Genomic DNA, 19,111 nt, shown 5'->3' with positions numbered 1-19,111 from the left:
AACTCATCCATCCTTATTAATGTTTTTATTAATATTAATATCATGGTAAGTAGTGCATTTTACCGTATTTAAATACAAATTCAGGATAAGTATTTTACTCATCAATACTGCATGCATCGCTGATATAAGCGTTCTTTATTAAGCAGAAGATTAGCTAAGTGTGACTTCCACCTCAATACCTCTGTCCACAGGGGACATCATGAATCTTGAGTGGAATCCTCAATCTTACCTCTAGGAGTCTTGCTATGGACTTGGCATCTCAGTCATGCCAGGCTGTGGGTCTCTGGATATAGGCTCCCAGTAAAGTCACCTTTTACACTGTGGACCCAGACAGAACCTGGCTCCCGAGGTGGGCTGTACTAATCTAACCCACGCTACCTTTACCCTCTCTAACTGGGCCCTTGTCTCTGTCCCTGCTGCAGATTGAAATGCTAGAACACAAATACGGGGGCCACCTGGTATCCCGACGCGCCGCGTGCACCATCCAAACCGCTTTTCGCCAGTACCAACTCAGCAAGAACTTTGAGAAGATCCGTAACTCACTCCTAGAGAGCCGCCTGCCTCGGCGGATCTCGCTGCGCAAGGTGCGGGCGCCCACAGCCGAGAGCCTGGTGGCAGAGAAGGCGCTCTTGGAGGGGTGCGGGCTACTGGGGCTCCCGCTTGGACGCTCGCCTTCCCTGCCGCCCACCTTCGCAGGCTCGCTTACGGAGCTGGAGGACTCCTTCACCGAGCAGGTGCAGTCCCTGGCCAAGTCCATCGACGACGCCCTCAGCACCTGGAGCCTCAAAACCATGTGTTCGCTGCAGGAGAGTGGCGCGTACCAGCTTCACCAGGCGCTGCACCCGGGTGCCGGGCAGCCAGGCCTGGAGCCCGAGGCGCAGGAACCCGAGAGCATGCCTGGGTCTGGAGATGAGTCCAGCAGCCTGCCTCAGGGTCACAGCGGCACCCTCATGATGGCTTTTCGGGACGTCACAGTGCAGATCGCTAGCCAGAACATCTCTGTTTCCTCCTCCACCGCCCTGTCTGTGGCCAACTGTCTAGGCACACAGACCGCCCAGGCCACAGCCGAGCCTGCAGCTGCCCAAACTGAGCAAGGGGACGCCGCAGTGCAGGAGGTCTCGGAAGCCCCGGCCTCGGAACAGACAAACCCTCCGGGTGAGGACTCAGAGGCAGCGGAGAGCCGCGCCCAGAGCACACCTGAACCCGCGGTTGTCGAGGCGGTGGTAGAGGAGGCGGTGGCCACAGAGGTGGAAGAGGAAGGGGCCAGGCAGGCAGGGAAAGGGGCGGAGGCCGAAGGGGTTGACAACTCTGAACAGTTGAGCAGCAGCAGCGCATCCACCAAGTCCGCAAAATCTAGCTCAGAGGTTTCTGCCGCTGCTTCCAAGGAGGCCCTGCAGGCGGTGATCCTGAGCTTGCCGCGCTACCACTGCGAGAACCCAGCCAGCTGCAGGTCCCCCACCCTCTCCACCGACACCCTGCGCAAGCGGCTGTACCGCATTGGCCTCAACCTCTTCAACATGTAAGTGAGCTTGGAAGGACGGGATCATGGGGAGGTCTTGAAGGGTACCAAGTCCTGACTGCATCTTCCCAGGTTCCTGCCAGGCAGTTTGCACCTGCCTCGCCTGATACCCCACCCTCAGCCCCCAGCCTATCCGCCTCCTGGGGAGTGTTTAAAATGTACACATATATTTTCCTGATGACCAGCATATCGAACACAGATTTTTCACAACTATTTGCTTTTTAAAGTGAAATGGTGGTTTGGAAAATGGGAAAATACAGAGTTGAGCACGAGCAATACGAAGGCTTAGCAGGAATCACTGAGGACGGAAATGAAGTCAGGTAAATGGTGTTATTTCACTGGAGTCACAAAATGAGAAAATGATGGAGACAGGAGAAACACTGTAAAAAAATAAATAAAATAAACAAATAAATAAATAAGGTAGAGTCCCCGTGGAGAAGATTCAGCCTGTGAGCCTGACAGCCTGTGTTTGGTCCCCGCGAACAGACATAAAGGTGGAAGGGGAACAGGTAAGTCCATGGAGCTGTCCTCTGGCCTCCTGGGAAGGCCATCCCCTCTCCATACAATCACAATTTATTTTAAAATAATTTTTAATGAGATAAAGGGACAGGTAAGAGGAGAGACGGACAGGAAGGAAGTATAGAGAGGACCAAGCGGGATGGAAAAGGAATTAGGGCAGAGAAGGAGAGAGAATAACAGCTGTCGCAACTCAGAGACCCAAATGAAGCTGCTCAAGAAAACACACACACACACACACACACACACACACACACACACACACACATACACACACACATACACATACACACACATACACACACACATACACACATACACACATACACACACATATACACACACATACACACACACATATACACACACATACACACACACATACACACACATACACACACACACATACACACACATACACACATACACACACATACACACATACACACATACATACACACACACATACACACACATACACATACATACACACATACACACACATACACATACATACACACATACACACACACATACACACACACACATACACATACACCACACACATACACACACACACATACACACATACACACACACATACACACACATACACACACACACATACAAACACACACACACATACACACACACACACACACACACACACACACACATACACACAAAGGGACACACAGGGGACGTAGACACCTCCCTCCCTGCAAGATATGAAGCTCATTAACCCTCTCTCCCCCTTTCCTTCAGAGCTCCTAGCCCACAGCATGAATCCTTCCCTGTGCTCCTGTGTTCCTACAACTATTATTTACTGCATGTCAGGCCCGTACCGTGCAGATGAGTGAGACACAGCTCCCGGCTGGCCCTCACGGTGCTCTCACCTGCAGTCCTCCCAGCAGTATCTAGAGATAGGGCACATCCTCCTGTTTCACAGACTAGCAAGCAGGCGCACAGCGAGGAGGAAGGTTTGCACACTGTTCAGCTGCTAGCAAGAGGTAAAGCTAGGTGAGGCCGGCTGCCAGAGCCATCCATCTGGGGAGCATAGTCCCACCCTAGCACACCACCATGACGCCCCCCCCCCACACCATCACTTCTTATCCTTCAAGACGGTGATTCCCAACCTATGCCTAGCAAAGAGCCAGTTTGCTCCCCTCCCCTCTATATGGGACGATGCCTTTGCAAAACACAATACAAATGGATTGCCAGGACAACAGTCACAGACTTAGATGTCCTGAAAATGTCAACCATCTGAGGAAAGGTTCTCAGCGTTGACTTATTATCTCCTCCCACCCAGTAAGCGCCAGCTCCAGGAGCAGCTGAGGTGCGGGGCTGGAGGAAGTGCCTCCTCATCTCGCCTGGGGTATTTGGGGCTATCCAGAGCTTTAGGGCAGGGACAGAGAAGGGAGTGTCTCTACTTGCTCTGGGTTCTTATTGCGTTAGACCTCCTCTTCTCACTTCAAACCACATACCTGTCCCATCCCCCACTCCACTCCCAACTTCCTCCACTATGTGTGATGTTCAGGTGACAGTTACTCCCATGGGAAGCCCTGTGGGGGGGGGGGGGGCGGGGAGTCCCTAGGAAGTAACTGTTTCTGGGTTTATGGGAGACAGGACAGCAGCCCCAAGCAGCCTTGGCTTCCTCTCTCCTCCCCACACCCAACCCCTCTGCAGAAACCCGGACAAGGGCATCCAGTTCCTGATCTCACGTGGCTTCATCCCTGACACCCCCATTGGTGTGGCCCACTTCCTCCTCCAGCGGAAAGGCCTCAGCCGCCAGATGATAGGAGAGTTCCTGGGCAATAGCAAGAAGCAGTTCAACCGAGACGTGCTGGAGTGAGTTGAGCGCCTGTGATGCAGCCCCTGCCCCCCTTTCATTCGTACCCTGGACCCAGGAATTCTCATTTTTTCCCCTTGGGAGGTGGGGATCCTTGCTCCAGCTTCCTGTGTGGTTTCGGTGCAGTCATTCGTTTGGTGGTAGGATGAGCCTGGAGGGTGGGGACGGGGCATAAATAGTAATGAACTGTGCAGCTCAGGCCCATTTTTGCTGGGGGACAGCTTCTCAGCCTACCTTCTCTCTGCATCAGTCCCAGCAGCCTCGGGATACCCATGCCAAGGCTCATTTTCATACTGATAGAGACGAAACATAGAGACTGAGGGTTATTAAAACAAGGAAATACTAAGATTCCATAAAGAAGAACTAACCAGCAAAATCACCAAAGAGCCTATGCCTGAAACTCCAAAAATGGTTGGGGTGAGGGCCATGTGAACTGCCTCAGCTGTGCTGGGCCTTGGGCTGCTCAGTAGCTTCACCTCAGAGCTCTCCTCTGGCTGAAGAACAGAGCCTTGGAGCCTCCTCACCCTTGGAAAAGGTGAGGAGTGCCCATATATTCTGCCCTAGGCCCCTGGGAAAGCATGGCCTCCTTATTCTTGCCCCTTGCGAAGGCTACAGAGAGAGGGACAAGGGGCTTGGAGCTTGGAGGGTCACTGTGTTTCTGGCCACTGCTGGCTGGATGATCAAAGAGATGACGTCGACTCATGGAGCAGTCACAGCACTCTTGCAAAGTGGACACGGCACGGCTAGCTGTCTGTGCCCGTCCTGTGAGAGGGTGGGGGCATTTGGCCCTGTGGATGGACCTGTTGCTCCCTGAGAATGAGGTTGGGCATCCTGGCACACCTCATGGTCCGAGAAAATGGCAGCTCCTTGCATGCTCTGGAGTCACTGATGGTGACAGGGGAGTGCCTCTCCGTGCAGGCAGGATAGCAAGGACTGCATGGCAGAACCAATGCTCTGCCCTGCCTCTCTGGGAGCTAGGGTCTAGGCCTGGGGCTGCACACCTAGAGGAGAAGTGGGAACTGATAAATTCCAGGGGTTCCCACTTGCTCTTTCCTTCTCCCCGCTCCAGCCTCGCTTTCCCTGTCCTGACAGCCCTGTTAGGCAGTGTGTCCTGAAAGGATGCCCAAGAAATGATACAAGGACCCAGAACATGCTGTGCAATTCAGGAGGAGGAAGACCACATTTCCAATCTCTCCTCATTGCACACCTCCTCCCCTGTGTCTCATCTTTGGCTTCCTGTCGCTTTCCTTTCCGCTAACTTCCTTCTGTCCAACTGGCCTACTCCTGTCCCAGGTAGAACAAGAGTGACCCTGCTCTCCTCAGAGGGTTTGTCTGTTTTCTTCTGCCACACCCCCATCACCATACAGCTTGGCCTGCATTCTAATGCCAAGCCCACATTTCATCCGGAGCATGCAGGACACAGGTTTTGTGTTGAACAGTGCAATGAAAACTAATTGTCACCCTTCCCAGGGAGACAGGGCATGGGAGAGAATGGGGGAGTCAGTGGGGGATGAGAGTTCCAGTCCTGGGCCTGCCACTCTGGCTTGTGCTGGAGAAGACCAGGCTAGGTAGTAAGCTGGCAACAAAGGAGCCCAGGACTCAGTGGGACCCACATCAACTAGCATTCCTGGCGAGAGGTGGCTGGTGGGTAGATTTTAAGAAATGAAACAGCAGTCTCTGCTCCTGGGTGCTAGGATGCCCGGGAAAGGTGCTCGCTTAGGTCCTGTTTCATCTCTGTAGGAGGAGAAAATTGGGCTGTGTGATCTCAGAAGTCCCTCTGAGTTCTGCGAAATCTGTCATCTTTCCCATTCCTTGGTGCATTTGCTGGTGCATTAGGGCGGATGATTCTCCGTCTTAAACGTCAGGACCATGCTTTGTCATCCTGTCAGAGTCTCAGAGCTGCCCTTAGGCGTGAGAGCAGTGCTGCAGCTTCAGGGAAGAATGAAATGACCATTTGTTATTCATTCAACAAACACTGAGTACCTATTCGATGTTAGGAATGAAGGCAGACTAGGCATTTGTATGTGGGAACAAGTATGGCTCATAGTCTCATGGAATTTATATACCTGCACGTTGATGGGGAAAGATAAGAAAGGTACATAAAAAGGCAGTAAGAAGAGCAGAGTTTTCCTGCTGGCGTCCTGAATGTGGGAAGAAGGGTGGGGCATAGAGCAGAGGCATCACACACACACACACACATACACACACACACACACACACACACACACACACACACACATCTTATGTCTTATGCTTTATTCTGCAGGTACAAACTCTGCCCCAGGATCTGAACTTCTGACACACACAGCCTATGCCCCAAGTTCATAACCCCCTAGTTTGTGCCCGAGATAGAGCATCTCCCTGTAAAATGCAAGAAGACATGGAGAAATAAAGAGAGCCAGGTGTCAGCATCAAGAGCCATGACATCAGGGGCATTGGTCTCTCCCTGACATTCCAGCCACCTCCCTGAAAACATTAATAGCGCACTGCCTCCTCCTTACTCCCCCTGGACAGAGCACAAGTGCTAACAGCTGTCTGGTGCTGCTTTGCCCAGGCTGGCAAAGCTGCACTGGGATATTCTACAGCTTCCCCCACCACTGCCTGAAGGCGCTCAGCAAGCCACGCCCATTCCATACATAGCTGTTTGCCAAACAAAAGGACGTAAGTCACCTATGCCCTCAGAGACCGTGACATGCCAAGCCCCAGCATGCCCCCAACCGGCGGCAGCAGGCAGGAAGGTGGAGGTGGAATGACTCTCAGAGGGAAATTATCATTTTAGAGATGACATTCAGACCCATGAGGGGGAAAAAAGGCTGAAGGATGAGAACAGAACTGGTCTCAAAATGCTCACCCAACGCTGGGCATACCATCGTGGCCCCTTGGTGTTCTTGGTGGCTGACGGCTATGTTCTGGTCTCATTTTCACAGGAGACACTTTGCATTTGAATGTGAAGTGTCTTAACCTCACGGAGCTGATTCTAGAAGTTTTAGAATCTTGCAGTGTCTGCCTGGTTGACAGGTACAAGGCCAGGCCAGGGAGGGTAGAGATTATATAACCCAGCCATGGTTCTGACCGTATCTCTCTGCCTTCTCCTCTGCTGAGTCGTGAGCAAATTTACCAACACTCTCCCTGTCTTTAAGCTTCCTGACCAAGCTTTCCCAACCATGCTGAACTGTGTTCCCTGAAACCGTGAGCTAGAGTAAATCCATTCTCATTTAGGTTGTTTCCTGTCAGGTGTTTGATCACAGCAATGAGGAAAAAAAAAAATAGCTAACACAGAAAATTGGTGCTGAGAAGTGGGGCCATTGCCCTAATAAGGCTGACTGTGTGGTTTGGGGCCTTAAAGACCTGCTTGAAGGAAGAATGTGGAAGAGTTTGGAGCTAAAGGCTAGGGAAGTCTTAGATGGCCGTAAGCATAGTCTCGTGAGCATTGCAGAGTTTAGAAAAACAAAGTGCTGACTGAAACAGACAATGAAGGTCCAGCTCCTGAGGCTGCAGAAGTGACCAAGGACTCTGCCAGGACCCAGACTAGAAACATTCACGTTATGTATATCAAGTTACACATGTCAAAGCCATCTGCCTGTGTCCTACCCAGATCCTGACATTTTGAGAGAGACTGGGTCTAAAAGTAATGGATCCTAGTTTCGAGGCAGCATAGCGTTAGAGTGTGGTGCAGCTACGACTCACTGCAAACACAACAGGCACAGTCATGATGCCACCATGAGCCCCAGATGCTAAGTGTGAAGGTACAGGGTTGGCATTTGCCATGTTGAGCTTCAGTCTTGCTTTGGCCCCATCCTTCCTTGCCACCCTCACCCTTTGAAAGTGGAGCACTTGCTCGATAGCATTTCATGCTGCAAATACATAACTTGTCTTTGCATTTTACAGAGGTTTACAGTTAAGAGACTGCCTTGAATCTCAGAAGAGATTTGGGGATTTGGAATTTTGAAGTGTTGAAACCGTAAGACTACAGTGACTGGTGGTTGTACTGGATGCGTTTGGCATTTTGAAAAGGGCACCTAGTGAGGGCTAGAGGTGGGGTGTGATGGTATGGATGGGAAGTGTCTCACGAAAGCTCATGTGTTTGAACACTCCATCCCCAGCTCACGATGCTGTTTTGGAAGATGTTAGAACCTCTTGGACATGGAGCCTAGCTGGAGGACACAAGGCTCTAAGGACAGAACTGGTTGGTGATTGACTGGCCCTGGTTCCAACCCAAGCTCTCTGCTTCCTAAGCCACTAAAATGTGAATAAGATGCCTGGTATTCCATTACCACTAAACTGCCCTCTGCCACACCCTATTGTGGCTGACTGTGATCCCTCAGACTGCAAGCCAAAATAAATCCTTCTTCCCTTAAGTCACTTCTTGCCAGGTATTTGGTCACAGCGCAAGAAAAGTAACCAATAATAGAATGATTTCTTCTAGGCTTACTATAAAATAAGAATAAAAGGTATCCTTGGCTCAAAGGGCTGTGCCTGCGCTAAGATATTGGCTGCTTGTTTTTTACGCCAATGCTTGTTACATAAAAGTTATAGTATCTGCTGAATTGTGTCTTTTTTTAGGTGCATGTGACGTGTTGGGCTGCCTGAGGCTCAGGAGGATTTCTATAAATGTTAGCTGTTTCCATTTTTATTTTTCCTACCTAAAACTGAGAGACATTAGGACCTCTCTGCTGCATATTTAGTGCAGAAAAGCTCAAATGTACCATTTCTGGCTTGATGTCAGGTCTTCTCACCAGATGAGAACTTGCTAGGATTTGCCAGGGAAGGATGGGAAAGAACAGAGTGGGTGTGGCTTGTCCTGGGGACTACCCTGTATCCTGAAGACATCCCTTCTGAATGTAGAGAAGAGACATCTTGCAAGCCCAGGCATACATAGGAGATAGGCAGGCTTGGGATCCTTTAGGGCTAGCTCCCCCCACCGACAGTTTTCACATGGCTGGGAATTTAGCTCTGCTCTATTTCCTTCCTGACGTGTTCGCTTCAGCGGGCCTGAAGGTCGGCGGATGGGAGAATGTTCTGGGCCGGCTGTTAGCAGCCTCTCTTCCAGCGTGGATGATTCTTTCCGGTGTGAATCACAGGCATGAGGAGGACACCCATGTCTTGTCATTTTAGTGAAAATGCTTGAAGCACAGCTTTAGGCTTAAGTCACCAGCCGGAAAATTCTGGCATGTTCCTTCCTTCTTACTAGCCTTCTCGGTCCTCTGTGAAGTTCCGGGGCATATTAATTAACATTTGATGTTGGAGTCAGATTTTCATGACTCCACTTCCACCAGTTTGTATTGGCCAGAGTGGAACAGACTTGTTCTTCTCGGGACATTTTGGAATGAAGACAGATTGTCTGTTATACCCAACAGTCTGGGAGGATATGGCCTTTCTGGCTAGAAAGAAAAATCTTTTAAGAACATCTTGCCCAATGCATTGTGTGTAATTTCAGAGCAAACCTAGGCCTGAGGACTTCCCTTGAGAGGAAGAGCAGGCTGGGGCCCAGGGAGACCCTTCCAGGTTCCAGGTTCTAGAGGAGAAAGGGGGAAGAAACACGTAGGAAGAAGATAATGCTATTTCCACGCCTTTGAAGTGTTCTCTACTACCACTGAGGGGCAAAGGGGGAGTGTCTCTTTTAAAAATGCTTTCTTGGGATAATATATAACTTAATGGTAAGGCACTTAACTTAGCATGTATAAAGCCCCAGGTCTAAGTCCTGGCACTGTCAGAGAAGAAGAAGAAGAGGAGGAGGAAGAGGAGGAGGAGGAGGGAAAGGAGGAGGAGAAGGAAAAGAAAAGAAAGAAAAAGGAAGGAAGGAAGGAAGAAAACAAACCAGTGGTGTCTCTGGATTTACAGCTTTGACCTCCCTCCCATCCCTACAGACACCCCACCCGATCCTTGACACAGATAGACAAAGACTTTATTGAATAGTAAATAGTCATGAAGGGTTAGAATTGGAGACTTTGGGGACCCCAAAGGTAGGGCAAACAGTTCAAGGTTTGAGGATCCTTCTGGCATATAAATTGGAATGAAGCCATAATCTCACAACACACCAATGTCCATGCCCTACCCCTGAGAGGAGCGTGATGTGGGGCATTCGTGGCTCTCGTGAGTCGCCGTTTCCGAATGGCAGCCCTGGAAAAGCCCCATGAGTGCTCAGCTGTAACTCAGTGTTCTCATCTTGCCTGGGCAGAACAGATCCAGAGAGAAGAAATGTCCTATCCACTGGCCAGTGGCGGGGAAATTGAGTGGAGTCAGGTGCAATGCCATCCCTCTACCGCACTTTATTTGCTGTGCTTTGATCCTCTGGGCAAGAGCAGAGCAAAGAGTGTGATTCCAAGGCTCAAGAGGCCTGCACTAGACCCAGTTTCCTCTGCTTGATATGCATAGTAAAGCCCGTGGTTAGCCAGCGGCTGATGCTGTCTGCAGAAGTTACCCTCAACACTTCAGCTAAAAGGCAACAGTGAGTCCACTCAATTGTCTGGCATGTCAACACAAGCTTTATCCCCAGAAACGCATTGAAAGCCATTCCTTACTAAGTCCTGCTATACCGTGGCCTTTGTGTACATCGTCTTCTTAAAATGCACCCTAGCCCTGCCCAGAAGACATGACAGGCGTTGTGTCTATTCCATAGGTGAGGGAAGTAAGGCACACTGGAACTCAGTGACTTGAGCCAGACTGCTACACAGCTGAAACGAGACTTAAATCCAAAGCATTGACCTCTTCCCACACTGCTACAGGACACAGTCTTACATCTCCAATTGTGGTGCCTTGAGTGGCAACATCAGCATCACCTGGAGGCTTGTCAGTGATGCAAATGCCGTCTCTGCTCCAGGCTCACCGAATGAGACAGTCTGGGGCCCAGTAATCCAGCCTTATAATAAGCACCAGGGGATTCTGAGATATGTGTGGGTCTAATGACCCCTGCCCACTAGGATGCTGCCAAGTCCAGTAAGAGAAAAATCTGCTCTGGCATCCACAGTGTCTTCTGATTTGTCTGGGTAGTTACAACTGAGTACTCCTGATTCCTGGGTCCTCACAGTGTGCCTAGCAGCTTCCCCTTTACAGGTGGCCTCAAAGAGGACCCTGGGCCTTAGCACCATCACGGTAGCACACTGGTAGGCCTCCCTGAGTCAGCATCCTCTCGTTCTGTTTGCTTGGCCCCATTCACTTTTCTAAAAGGCCTTAACTTTTACAGAGCCATGTTATGAGTTCTGACCAGAAAAAAAAAAAATAACCCTCCAGAGGATGAGGATATTTTTCATTAAATTGTGTAAGCCACGCACTACAGAATAAAAGCAGGGCCCCTGCATCTTGTGGCCCTTTCGCCTCAAGGGCAGCTACTTGCTTTCTCCCCGGCCTCAGCTGGGCCTCGCTGACAATGTCTCTACCACCTCTTCTGGCCAATTAAAATATCCCTGCTGTTGCTATTACCTATTTTCAGCTTCCAACCAGCTCCTTTGTCTGCCAGACACTGTCTTGCTCTCCTTTAAAAAGGAAAAAAAAAAAAAAAAAATCCTGAAATGACGCAACCCGTTTTGATCACAGTTGTGTAGGGTCCTTCATTTCCCCTGCAACGCGGATTGATTGCGTGAACAGACCAGTGTTAACAAGCAATTTGATGCAAGAGTGTACTGTTCATACAGATGCAGGCACAGCTGGCCCTCTGCTTCCCAGCTCTCCAGGGGTGCTTGCTGCAGTCCCCCCCCCCACAAAAAAAAACATGCAGGGAAGAAGGAAGCCCAAGCAAACCCTCTCTTCCCACCCCACCCTTGATTCATTTGCTGATCCATGCACAGTCCTCTTGAGCAGGTCCAGATAGTCTCTCCAGAAAGCAGTCCAGCCAGGACTTGTACACACACTCCAGTTCTTGTTCGCACGCCCACTTGCTCCTGCACACACAAGTGTGTGTGGCGCGTGCTGCTTCGCTGGCCAGCATCTGCAATCCTCCGGGACATTTCCCCGGCGGAGGTCTGGGATCAATTTCAAATAATCTGAGAAAAGAAGGACTGAGCGACCTTAGGCCCCTGGGTGTGGGTGGAGTTTTCCAAGGGCTCTGGAGTTTCTTCTCCAGCTGACCGACCTTCAACAGCACACTACCCTGTGCCGTCCAACCAATCCCACAAAAGTTACTGGGTTCACATATACTCCAGGGAGGTAAAGGTGACACTAGCTGGCCTATCCTGAGACAGATCAGAGAAGCAACAACATGTTCTGGCCATGCCAGGAATTTTTGAAGCCGACAGGAGACAGGTCCGGAAAGCCGTGGAAGTCGGGGAGAGCATCAGAGCTTCCAGACTGGGATTAGGGATCATGAAGGCAAGACTCTAGGAAGGAGCCAGGAGGAAGGGGCTTAGTTTTGCTGGGGAACTTCATGCAAGGGGTGTGAACAGGGAGCCAGTGAAGGCCAGGCAAGCATCCCGGAAGGATAGTTCTCAAGGGTGACTTGACGGCAGGGAGTAAGAAAGGGCCAGGCACCTAGCCATAACCCTGGCAGCGGCAGGGAGGGTAGTGGGTGGATCCCAGAGGCTGCAGCAGGTGTGGGAGGACAGCTGAGAGCTGAGAGCTGCGTCACCATGAGTGGCCTCCTGGGTGGATGAGAACTCAGGGCGCTCATCCTTACATTTAACTAACTGTACTTGTGCCCTGAGCTCATTACATTGGTGTAGATATCTCCTGATACGTGTGCATATTTTTTCAGTTTAAAATGGAGGGGTATGCTGCACTTAAGGACATCTCATCTGCAGAACTGAGCAAATTTGACGTCAAATATTTGCTTAATCAAGCCAAATGTGTCAACCACCAGGTAAAACAAAAGATGCACAACCTGTCATCTATGCAAGAGACGTCAGGACATCCTACGCTCTCACAGGTGTCACCCAGTAAGGATGTTCAGACCTCAGGTGACTCACCCAGAAAAAAAAGTGTACCACTGATGCTCCGGTGGAACGCAGAGGTGGTGGTGATGCAATTGCCCCCAGCTTGGTGGCACTATCGATAATTTTTTTTTTTTAATAAACAGTGGAGATAAACAATGGAGACCCAGCAATAAGGGGACTTAGTGTAAGAGAAATCCCTAATTATCTCTCAGCGACAGGAAGTAGTCAAAGCCCCTGGAACTGGCAAGGGTACCTGAGGAAGGGGGAAAGGCCTGGGGGCCACCCCTAAGTAAGAGATCAAGTAGAGGATAACCTGGAAAGAGAGAGGAGTCACTCTAGGAAGAGGCAGTGCTCCCCATACCTGCTGGGATGACAACTAGAGTCCTTTGAGCTTGGTGACATCGTGCCCGGTGGTGACCTGGAAAAGAGACATTTAATGTAATGCCGACAACATAGACCGGAACATGAAAAGAAGTGAGGATACAAGGGATGAACAGGGATGTCTTCCTGGAGTTTGGCTCCAAACAAAATCAGAGGCAAAGGGAGTTGACTGGGAAGCAGGGAGGCGTCGGCACAAGGCTTTCATGCGTAAGGTGGGAGAGAGAGAGAGAGAGAGGGAGAGAGAGAGAGAGAGAAAGAAAGAACAAGATAGCAAAGGAGAGACAGCAACACAACCAGCCTCTCACACCTAGCATCCCAAGCTACAGCCTCAACCTAGGCTCCTGCTCACCTTGAGTCCTGGCCCATGCTCACACTCAGCTATGGGACCCTGGGATCCTTCTCCTTGTAGCTTCCGTACTTTCTCTATCCTTCAGTCCCAGATTCTTCTGAGCTATATCTTAGACACCCGCCCCCCATCTCTGCGTCAACCCAGACGCAGCCCCTAGCTTGGGCTCCCTGCTTTCTCTTGTCCACCGCTCCCTCCCTTTCATTTCCCCCGCCCCCATCCTATAGCCACCAGAGAAACCTCATCAAGAAACCCAGATCATGTCACCCCACTGCTTCCCCCATGCTGCCGTTGCCTGCAGGATAAACTCTAGAATCCTCATGACTGACAGATGACGGCCCCGCCTGCCCCAAACCCCCATGTCCTCCAGCCTCCCCTCCTCTCTGAGTTGCGGACTCACCAACCTTTTCTAGATACTTGGAAGCTTTGTCTGCCACAGGGCCTTGGTATAGGCATCAGCCTCCTCGACAACTACAACTCCTCTTTCCGGTCTCAGTGGAAATCGCATGCCCCCTGAGTTCTTTACGGACAAAGCAATAGAAGATATGTCCTCTTTGTCTTTGTGTGGAGCTTGTCCGTTCTCTAAGTAGAGTCTGTGATGCTTGTGAAGAATTTCAGAGGGTGGAAGGGGAGAGCTCAAGCTGCCCTCTACCATGTGATCCTTCCACTCAGCCACCCAAGACCTAGGAATATAGGTGTTCGCTATAAAGGAATAGTTTTGACTGTTTTTAGGGCATGGCTCCCAGTCACTGTCAGGGTTTCTATTGCTATGATAAACACCATAGCCAAAAATAAATAATAAATAAATAATAAGCAACTCATGGAGGAAGGGGTTTCTTTCAGCTTACAATTCCACATTACAGGGCATCGCTGAGAAAAACCAGGGCACGAACTCAGACGAGGCAGCAATTTGGAGGCAGGAGCTGATGCAGAGGCTGTGGAGGGGTGCTACTTACTGGCTTTGCTCCTCGTGGCTTGCTCAGCCTGCTTTCTTTCTTTCTTTCTTTCTTTAAAAAAACATTTTATTTAACTTTAATTTATGTGCATTGGTGTGAGAGTGTCAGATCTTGGAGTTACAGACAGTTGTGAGCTGCTATATGGGTGCTGGGAATTGAGCCCAACTCCTTTGGAAGAGCAGGCAGTGCTCTTAAACACTGAGCCGTCTCTCCAGCCCCTCAGCCTGCTTTCTTATAGAACCCAGGACCACTAGTCCAGAGACCACACCACTACAGTGATCTAGCCCCTCACATGTCAATCCTCAGTCAGGAAAATGCATTATAGACTTGCCCACAGGCCAATCTGGTGGGAGAATTTACTCAATTGAGGTTCCCTCCCTCCAAATGACTCTAGCTTGTGTCAAGTTGACATAAAACCAGCCAGCATCTCACCCCCAGAACAGAGACTGTTTGTATAGCTAGCAAGTCACAACAGGTCCTTGGCCCAGTCTTGTACTTAGGAGCCATTTAATGTATGTGTTGAAAACAAGCCAATCAGTCACTCCTGGAGCTCTGGAAAGGCCTGGAAAGGCAGAAAATAAGAGGTCAGGCCTGTATGAATGTGTCCAAATGTCCTCTGAGGCACTCCTCAGGCCCCCACTGTGGATCTGAGGGAGATAGAAGGCCTCAGAGAGAACATTAGCACCAATCACTGAGAAGCAGGGGACACTAAGGAGGTGGGGAAGGTGGCCAGGCTTGCCCAGGAAGTATTGCTGCAGTGGGGTCTGTGGAGTTCCTCCACGGGGCCAGTCTCTTCTATGGAGACAAAACTAACAGTTAATAGTTACTATTTCATAAAATGCAGATTATTAGCTTGTTATGTCCCCTTTTTTTTTTTTTTTTTAGTTTTTCAAGACAGGGTTTCTCTGTGTTATCTTGGCTGTCCCTGACTCGCTTTGTAGACCAGGCTGGCCTTGAACTCACTTTTTCAGACATGAAATTACTTACTTTTCTTACCACTCTCGACAAAATACTTGACAGAAGTACCTTACCGAAGGAGTGGTTTACTGTAGTTCGTGACTGCTGGGGCACAACCCATCAAAGCAGGTGCATTGGCAGCCTGAGGAGTGGGAGACAACAGCTCCTAATTTCCTGAGAGAAACAGGAAATGGAGATGGCACCAGAAGCTGCTCAACAGGGCCTTCCATCTGCCAGCTGGGTCCCAAAGTTCCATAACCTCCAATACAGCGCCACCGGGTGGGACCCAAGTACTTAAGCACATGGGATTGTGGGAAATGTCTCATATTCGTCATGTAACGAGCTCTAAAAGTACCCTCAGTAAGCAAGGGTCCAAAGGGAGCCTCCCAGCCGATGCTGGGAGTCCTGCTGGCCCATGCGCACAGGAAGAAATCCCAGCAAGAAGAGGCCTCCCAGAACCACAAGGGAGTCTGCTCTCCTAATTGTAGCAATGCAAAAAAAAAAAAAAAAAAAAAAGCCCCTAGGTGGCCCAAGAGATGCTTAGTGTAAAATTGGGAGATGAAAAGACTGTCAGGACAGTAGGGACAAAAGGTGACATTACCCTTACCTTACCCGCTCTGGGACCCAGCAGCAGGAAGATTTGGCAAACTGATCAACAATCTGCTCTCTTCAGTGATTCCAGAGGGGCGAGAAAAAAAAGCATGGGAAGAGGGCTACAAAAAAGAGGTATGGAGAAGGAAAATGAGGAAAGTAAAAGATGTGGAGGTGCCACCAGGAATCCATGCTGAAGGAGCGTCACAGGGGACGACCCTGAAGATGACTGTCTGCTGGAGCAGACTGCTAGGGACCAACACAGTCACCCTTTCAGCCACCTCCCTCAGGAAGTCACAGACCCTACCAGGAAAGCAAATGACACCTCCCTGAGTAGAAGGTGGAATGGCCAGTGCTCACCACAGATGACTTCTGAGTCAGCCAGAGCATTAGTTATATCCTTGTCTGTCACCTTAGGTGCTATCGTTCTGTGGTATCATAGGTGGGCTGTGAGCTCACCTGCTTTTGTGTCCTACTTTGGGAATGGCAGAGTTAGGAATGAGGGTAGGGCAGGTCCTACAGGTTCACCTGGGCTAACGGGGGTGGGGCGGGTCCTAAGGGTTCACCTGGGCTAACCCACAGGCTTGTGAGAAGTGACTTGCCATTATGGAGAAGTGAGGGTTTACCCGTGCCTCTGTCTGTTCTTTTCCCTTCCAGCTGGCTTGCAGCCAGAGAATATTAAGATTTCTCCCCAGGATGCAAGGGTCCCGGGACTGCACCAACTGTCAAACACTCATACCGTACTTAAGAATACTGGCTGATCTTAAGGAAGGCCTGGGTTCAGTTCCCAGCACCCAAGTGGCAGTTCCCAAGCAATCGTTCACTCCAGCTCCAGGGGACCTGTTGCCCTCTTCTGTCCTCTTAAGGAACTGCATAAATATGTTGCACTTAAATACACATAGGAAAATACTCATATACATAAAACAAAAACAAAAAGCAAACAAACAAAAAACACTGATGTCTCAAGGTACATCACAGGGAGGCAGTTTGGGGGTGGGTGATGTTTTATCTATTCATAATTCCAGCCCTCTGCCCTTTACTACCCCCCCCAACACACACACAGAGTCACCCTGATAGCTTTGGATGATGGAAACACCCATCCCTTTAAAAGGTTGGTGGTCCCTGGGGCTTGGTAGTAGCTAGACTGACATTCCAAAAGCTTCCAATGGGCTGAGCTTCCTCCCACCCCTCGCTTCAGCTCAACCCCTGATTTCCACATTTTAAGCATCACCCAGAGTAATGCTGACAAAGAATGCAGATTCCCAGGCCAGCCTCCAAGTGTTCTAACTCACTGATTCTGGATAGGGTCCAGGGTGTTGCATTTTAACTAACACCTTCTCCATCTCAGCTCAGGCCTCTCAGAACAGGCTAGAAGATGCTGGGTTAGAGGCACTGTGGCTTCATGGCGGCCCTCCCATTCCTGTCTTTGGATGATGGGAGCTGTGTTTCACCTGGCTGCTTCTCCTCAACGGGTTCATTACTGGAGCTCTTAGCCACAGTCCCGATCCAGTGATCCGGTGAGCTGGCAGGCTGCGTGTCACCTGAGTAGAGGACTGGAAAGTAGGCCATTGTGCTTGGCTGAGCAGATCCCATCCCCCCACCCCCACCCAGCTGCTACTTTCTTCCCTGCCTCTCCCATAGAACTCTGCTTCCAGCACCCACTCCACCATCTAGGAGAGAGACCTGGCCCAGAGCTCTGGGGGCAGAGAGTCCTGGAGAGAGGCTTCTTTCTGAAGACACACACACACACACACACACACACACACACACACACACACACACGGAGGGGGGGGGGAGCATCTTTAGGAGCCCACAGCAGAGGGGTCTGGGGGGCGGGGCCAAAGTGGATAGATGGACTGATGGCCCAGGCCTAGGAAGCTGCCAAATGTCAGCCCATTGTGACCAAGAGCCAACCTGGACCTTAGAGGAGGCAGGCCCTCTAGTCAGTGTTGGCCCAGCTGAGCCTGCAGCAGCCCTCTTCTTTGTCCTTATAAGGGTCCACAGCTCTCGGGTAAGAGGATACAATGTGTTCAGCCTCTGCATCCTCAGGCCCCTTACCCAATACATGGCATCTTCCTCACCCAACATCATCTCTACCTGACCTTTCCTGTCTCTTCCTCTCCACCCTCCTCTGTCCACCCCCTATCTTTTCTTGTCTGTTTTCCTTCTCCAGGATAGCAACACCATGTGGTTCAATATCTGGCTCCTGCCCGGGCTCAGCCACGGCCACCCACAGATGCTCACCCTCGGGTGCTCCCTCCCAGTTCCCAGCAAGCTGAGGAAAGTGCAAAGCAGAAACAAACGCTCAGCTAGCCGTGAGAAGCCAGAGCAGTCTCCACCTGGGTGGATTTGGAGGCTCTGCCATCCCAGGCATCCCTCTCCAGTCCAGACTGACTTTCGGGCTTGCCAAGCCTCATGCCTCTAAGCACTTCCTGCCCCATCCACTAACCCACCATGACAAGCTGGAGACAAGCCTTAGAGGAGCCCAGCAAGCTCAGTGGGCAATGGCTATGGCTCTGCCCAGGCCAGGGAGAGTAAAGAGGAAGTGCCCTGCTCCCTCTCAGCCCTCCCTTCCTTCTTTGCACTCTTTGAGGGCTACCCTCTCTTCCTACTCTCTCACAGTGGGCTGGCAGAGCCCGCACACCTCCATGGCCAAATCACTGCTTTATGGCATCTTTCCTGACAAATGGCAACACAGTTGAGGGTCTTTGGGTCTTGTGAGATCATATGGGAGAGGCGGTTCCGGCTCAGAGCCTGTCTACATCACAGCTGGCCACTCTGTAGATGTCTGATAAGTCATTGTCCGGAGTGCCAGGGACTGAGCTACTGCTTGGCTCAAAGCTCGAGGCAGCCTTGAAGGACAAGGTGACTTGTGCCCACATTGTGTTGTGATGCTTTCTGCCAGAAGACTGCACAGACAACAAAGGGCAGGCTCTGAAGGAGCCAGCAAGGAGGTAACTAGGATGGGGCAGGTGACAGAGATGACAGATGTCAGGCATATTGTAACAAGCTTCTCTTGGCAGGAAGGTCTCACGTTGGAAGTATCAGATCTGCAACATGGCCACACCCAGATTCCTGTCACCCCACACAAGAGCCTGGGAAAAGAGCACCCAAAAAGAAAGCAAGGCTGAA

General features: G+C 50.6%; 1 protein-coding gene across 2 annotated transcripts in view; it reads left to right on the top strand.

Moving 5' to 3' along the window:
• Positions 1-19,111, top strand: part of Iqsec3 (IQ motif and Sec7 domain ArfGEF 3) — a 93,138-nt gene that overhangs the window by 56,826 nt on the left and 17,201 nt on the right. For both annotated transcript variants that reach the window (XM_051155286.1, XM_051155287.1), the window contains exons 4-5: positions 423-1,519; positions 3,722-3,883. In XM_051155286.1, the coding sequence (XP_051011243.1) occupies positions 423-1,519; positions 3,722-3,883 (1,259 nt within the window). The remainder of the gene's footprint in view (positions 1-422; positions 1,520-3,721; positions 3,884-19,111) is intronic.

The sequence above is a fragment of the Acomys russatus genome, chromosome 13 (assembly GCF_903995435.1).
Source record: "Acomys russatus chromosome 13, mAcoRus1.1, whole genome shotgun sequence".
Classification (NCBI taxonomy): Eukaryota; Metazoa; Chordata; class Mammalia; order Rodentia; family Muridae; genus Acomys; species Acomys russatus.
The sequence above is the reverse complement of the archived record's forward strand: the minus strand, read 5'-3'. Positions and strand labels throughout refer to the sequence as shown.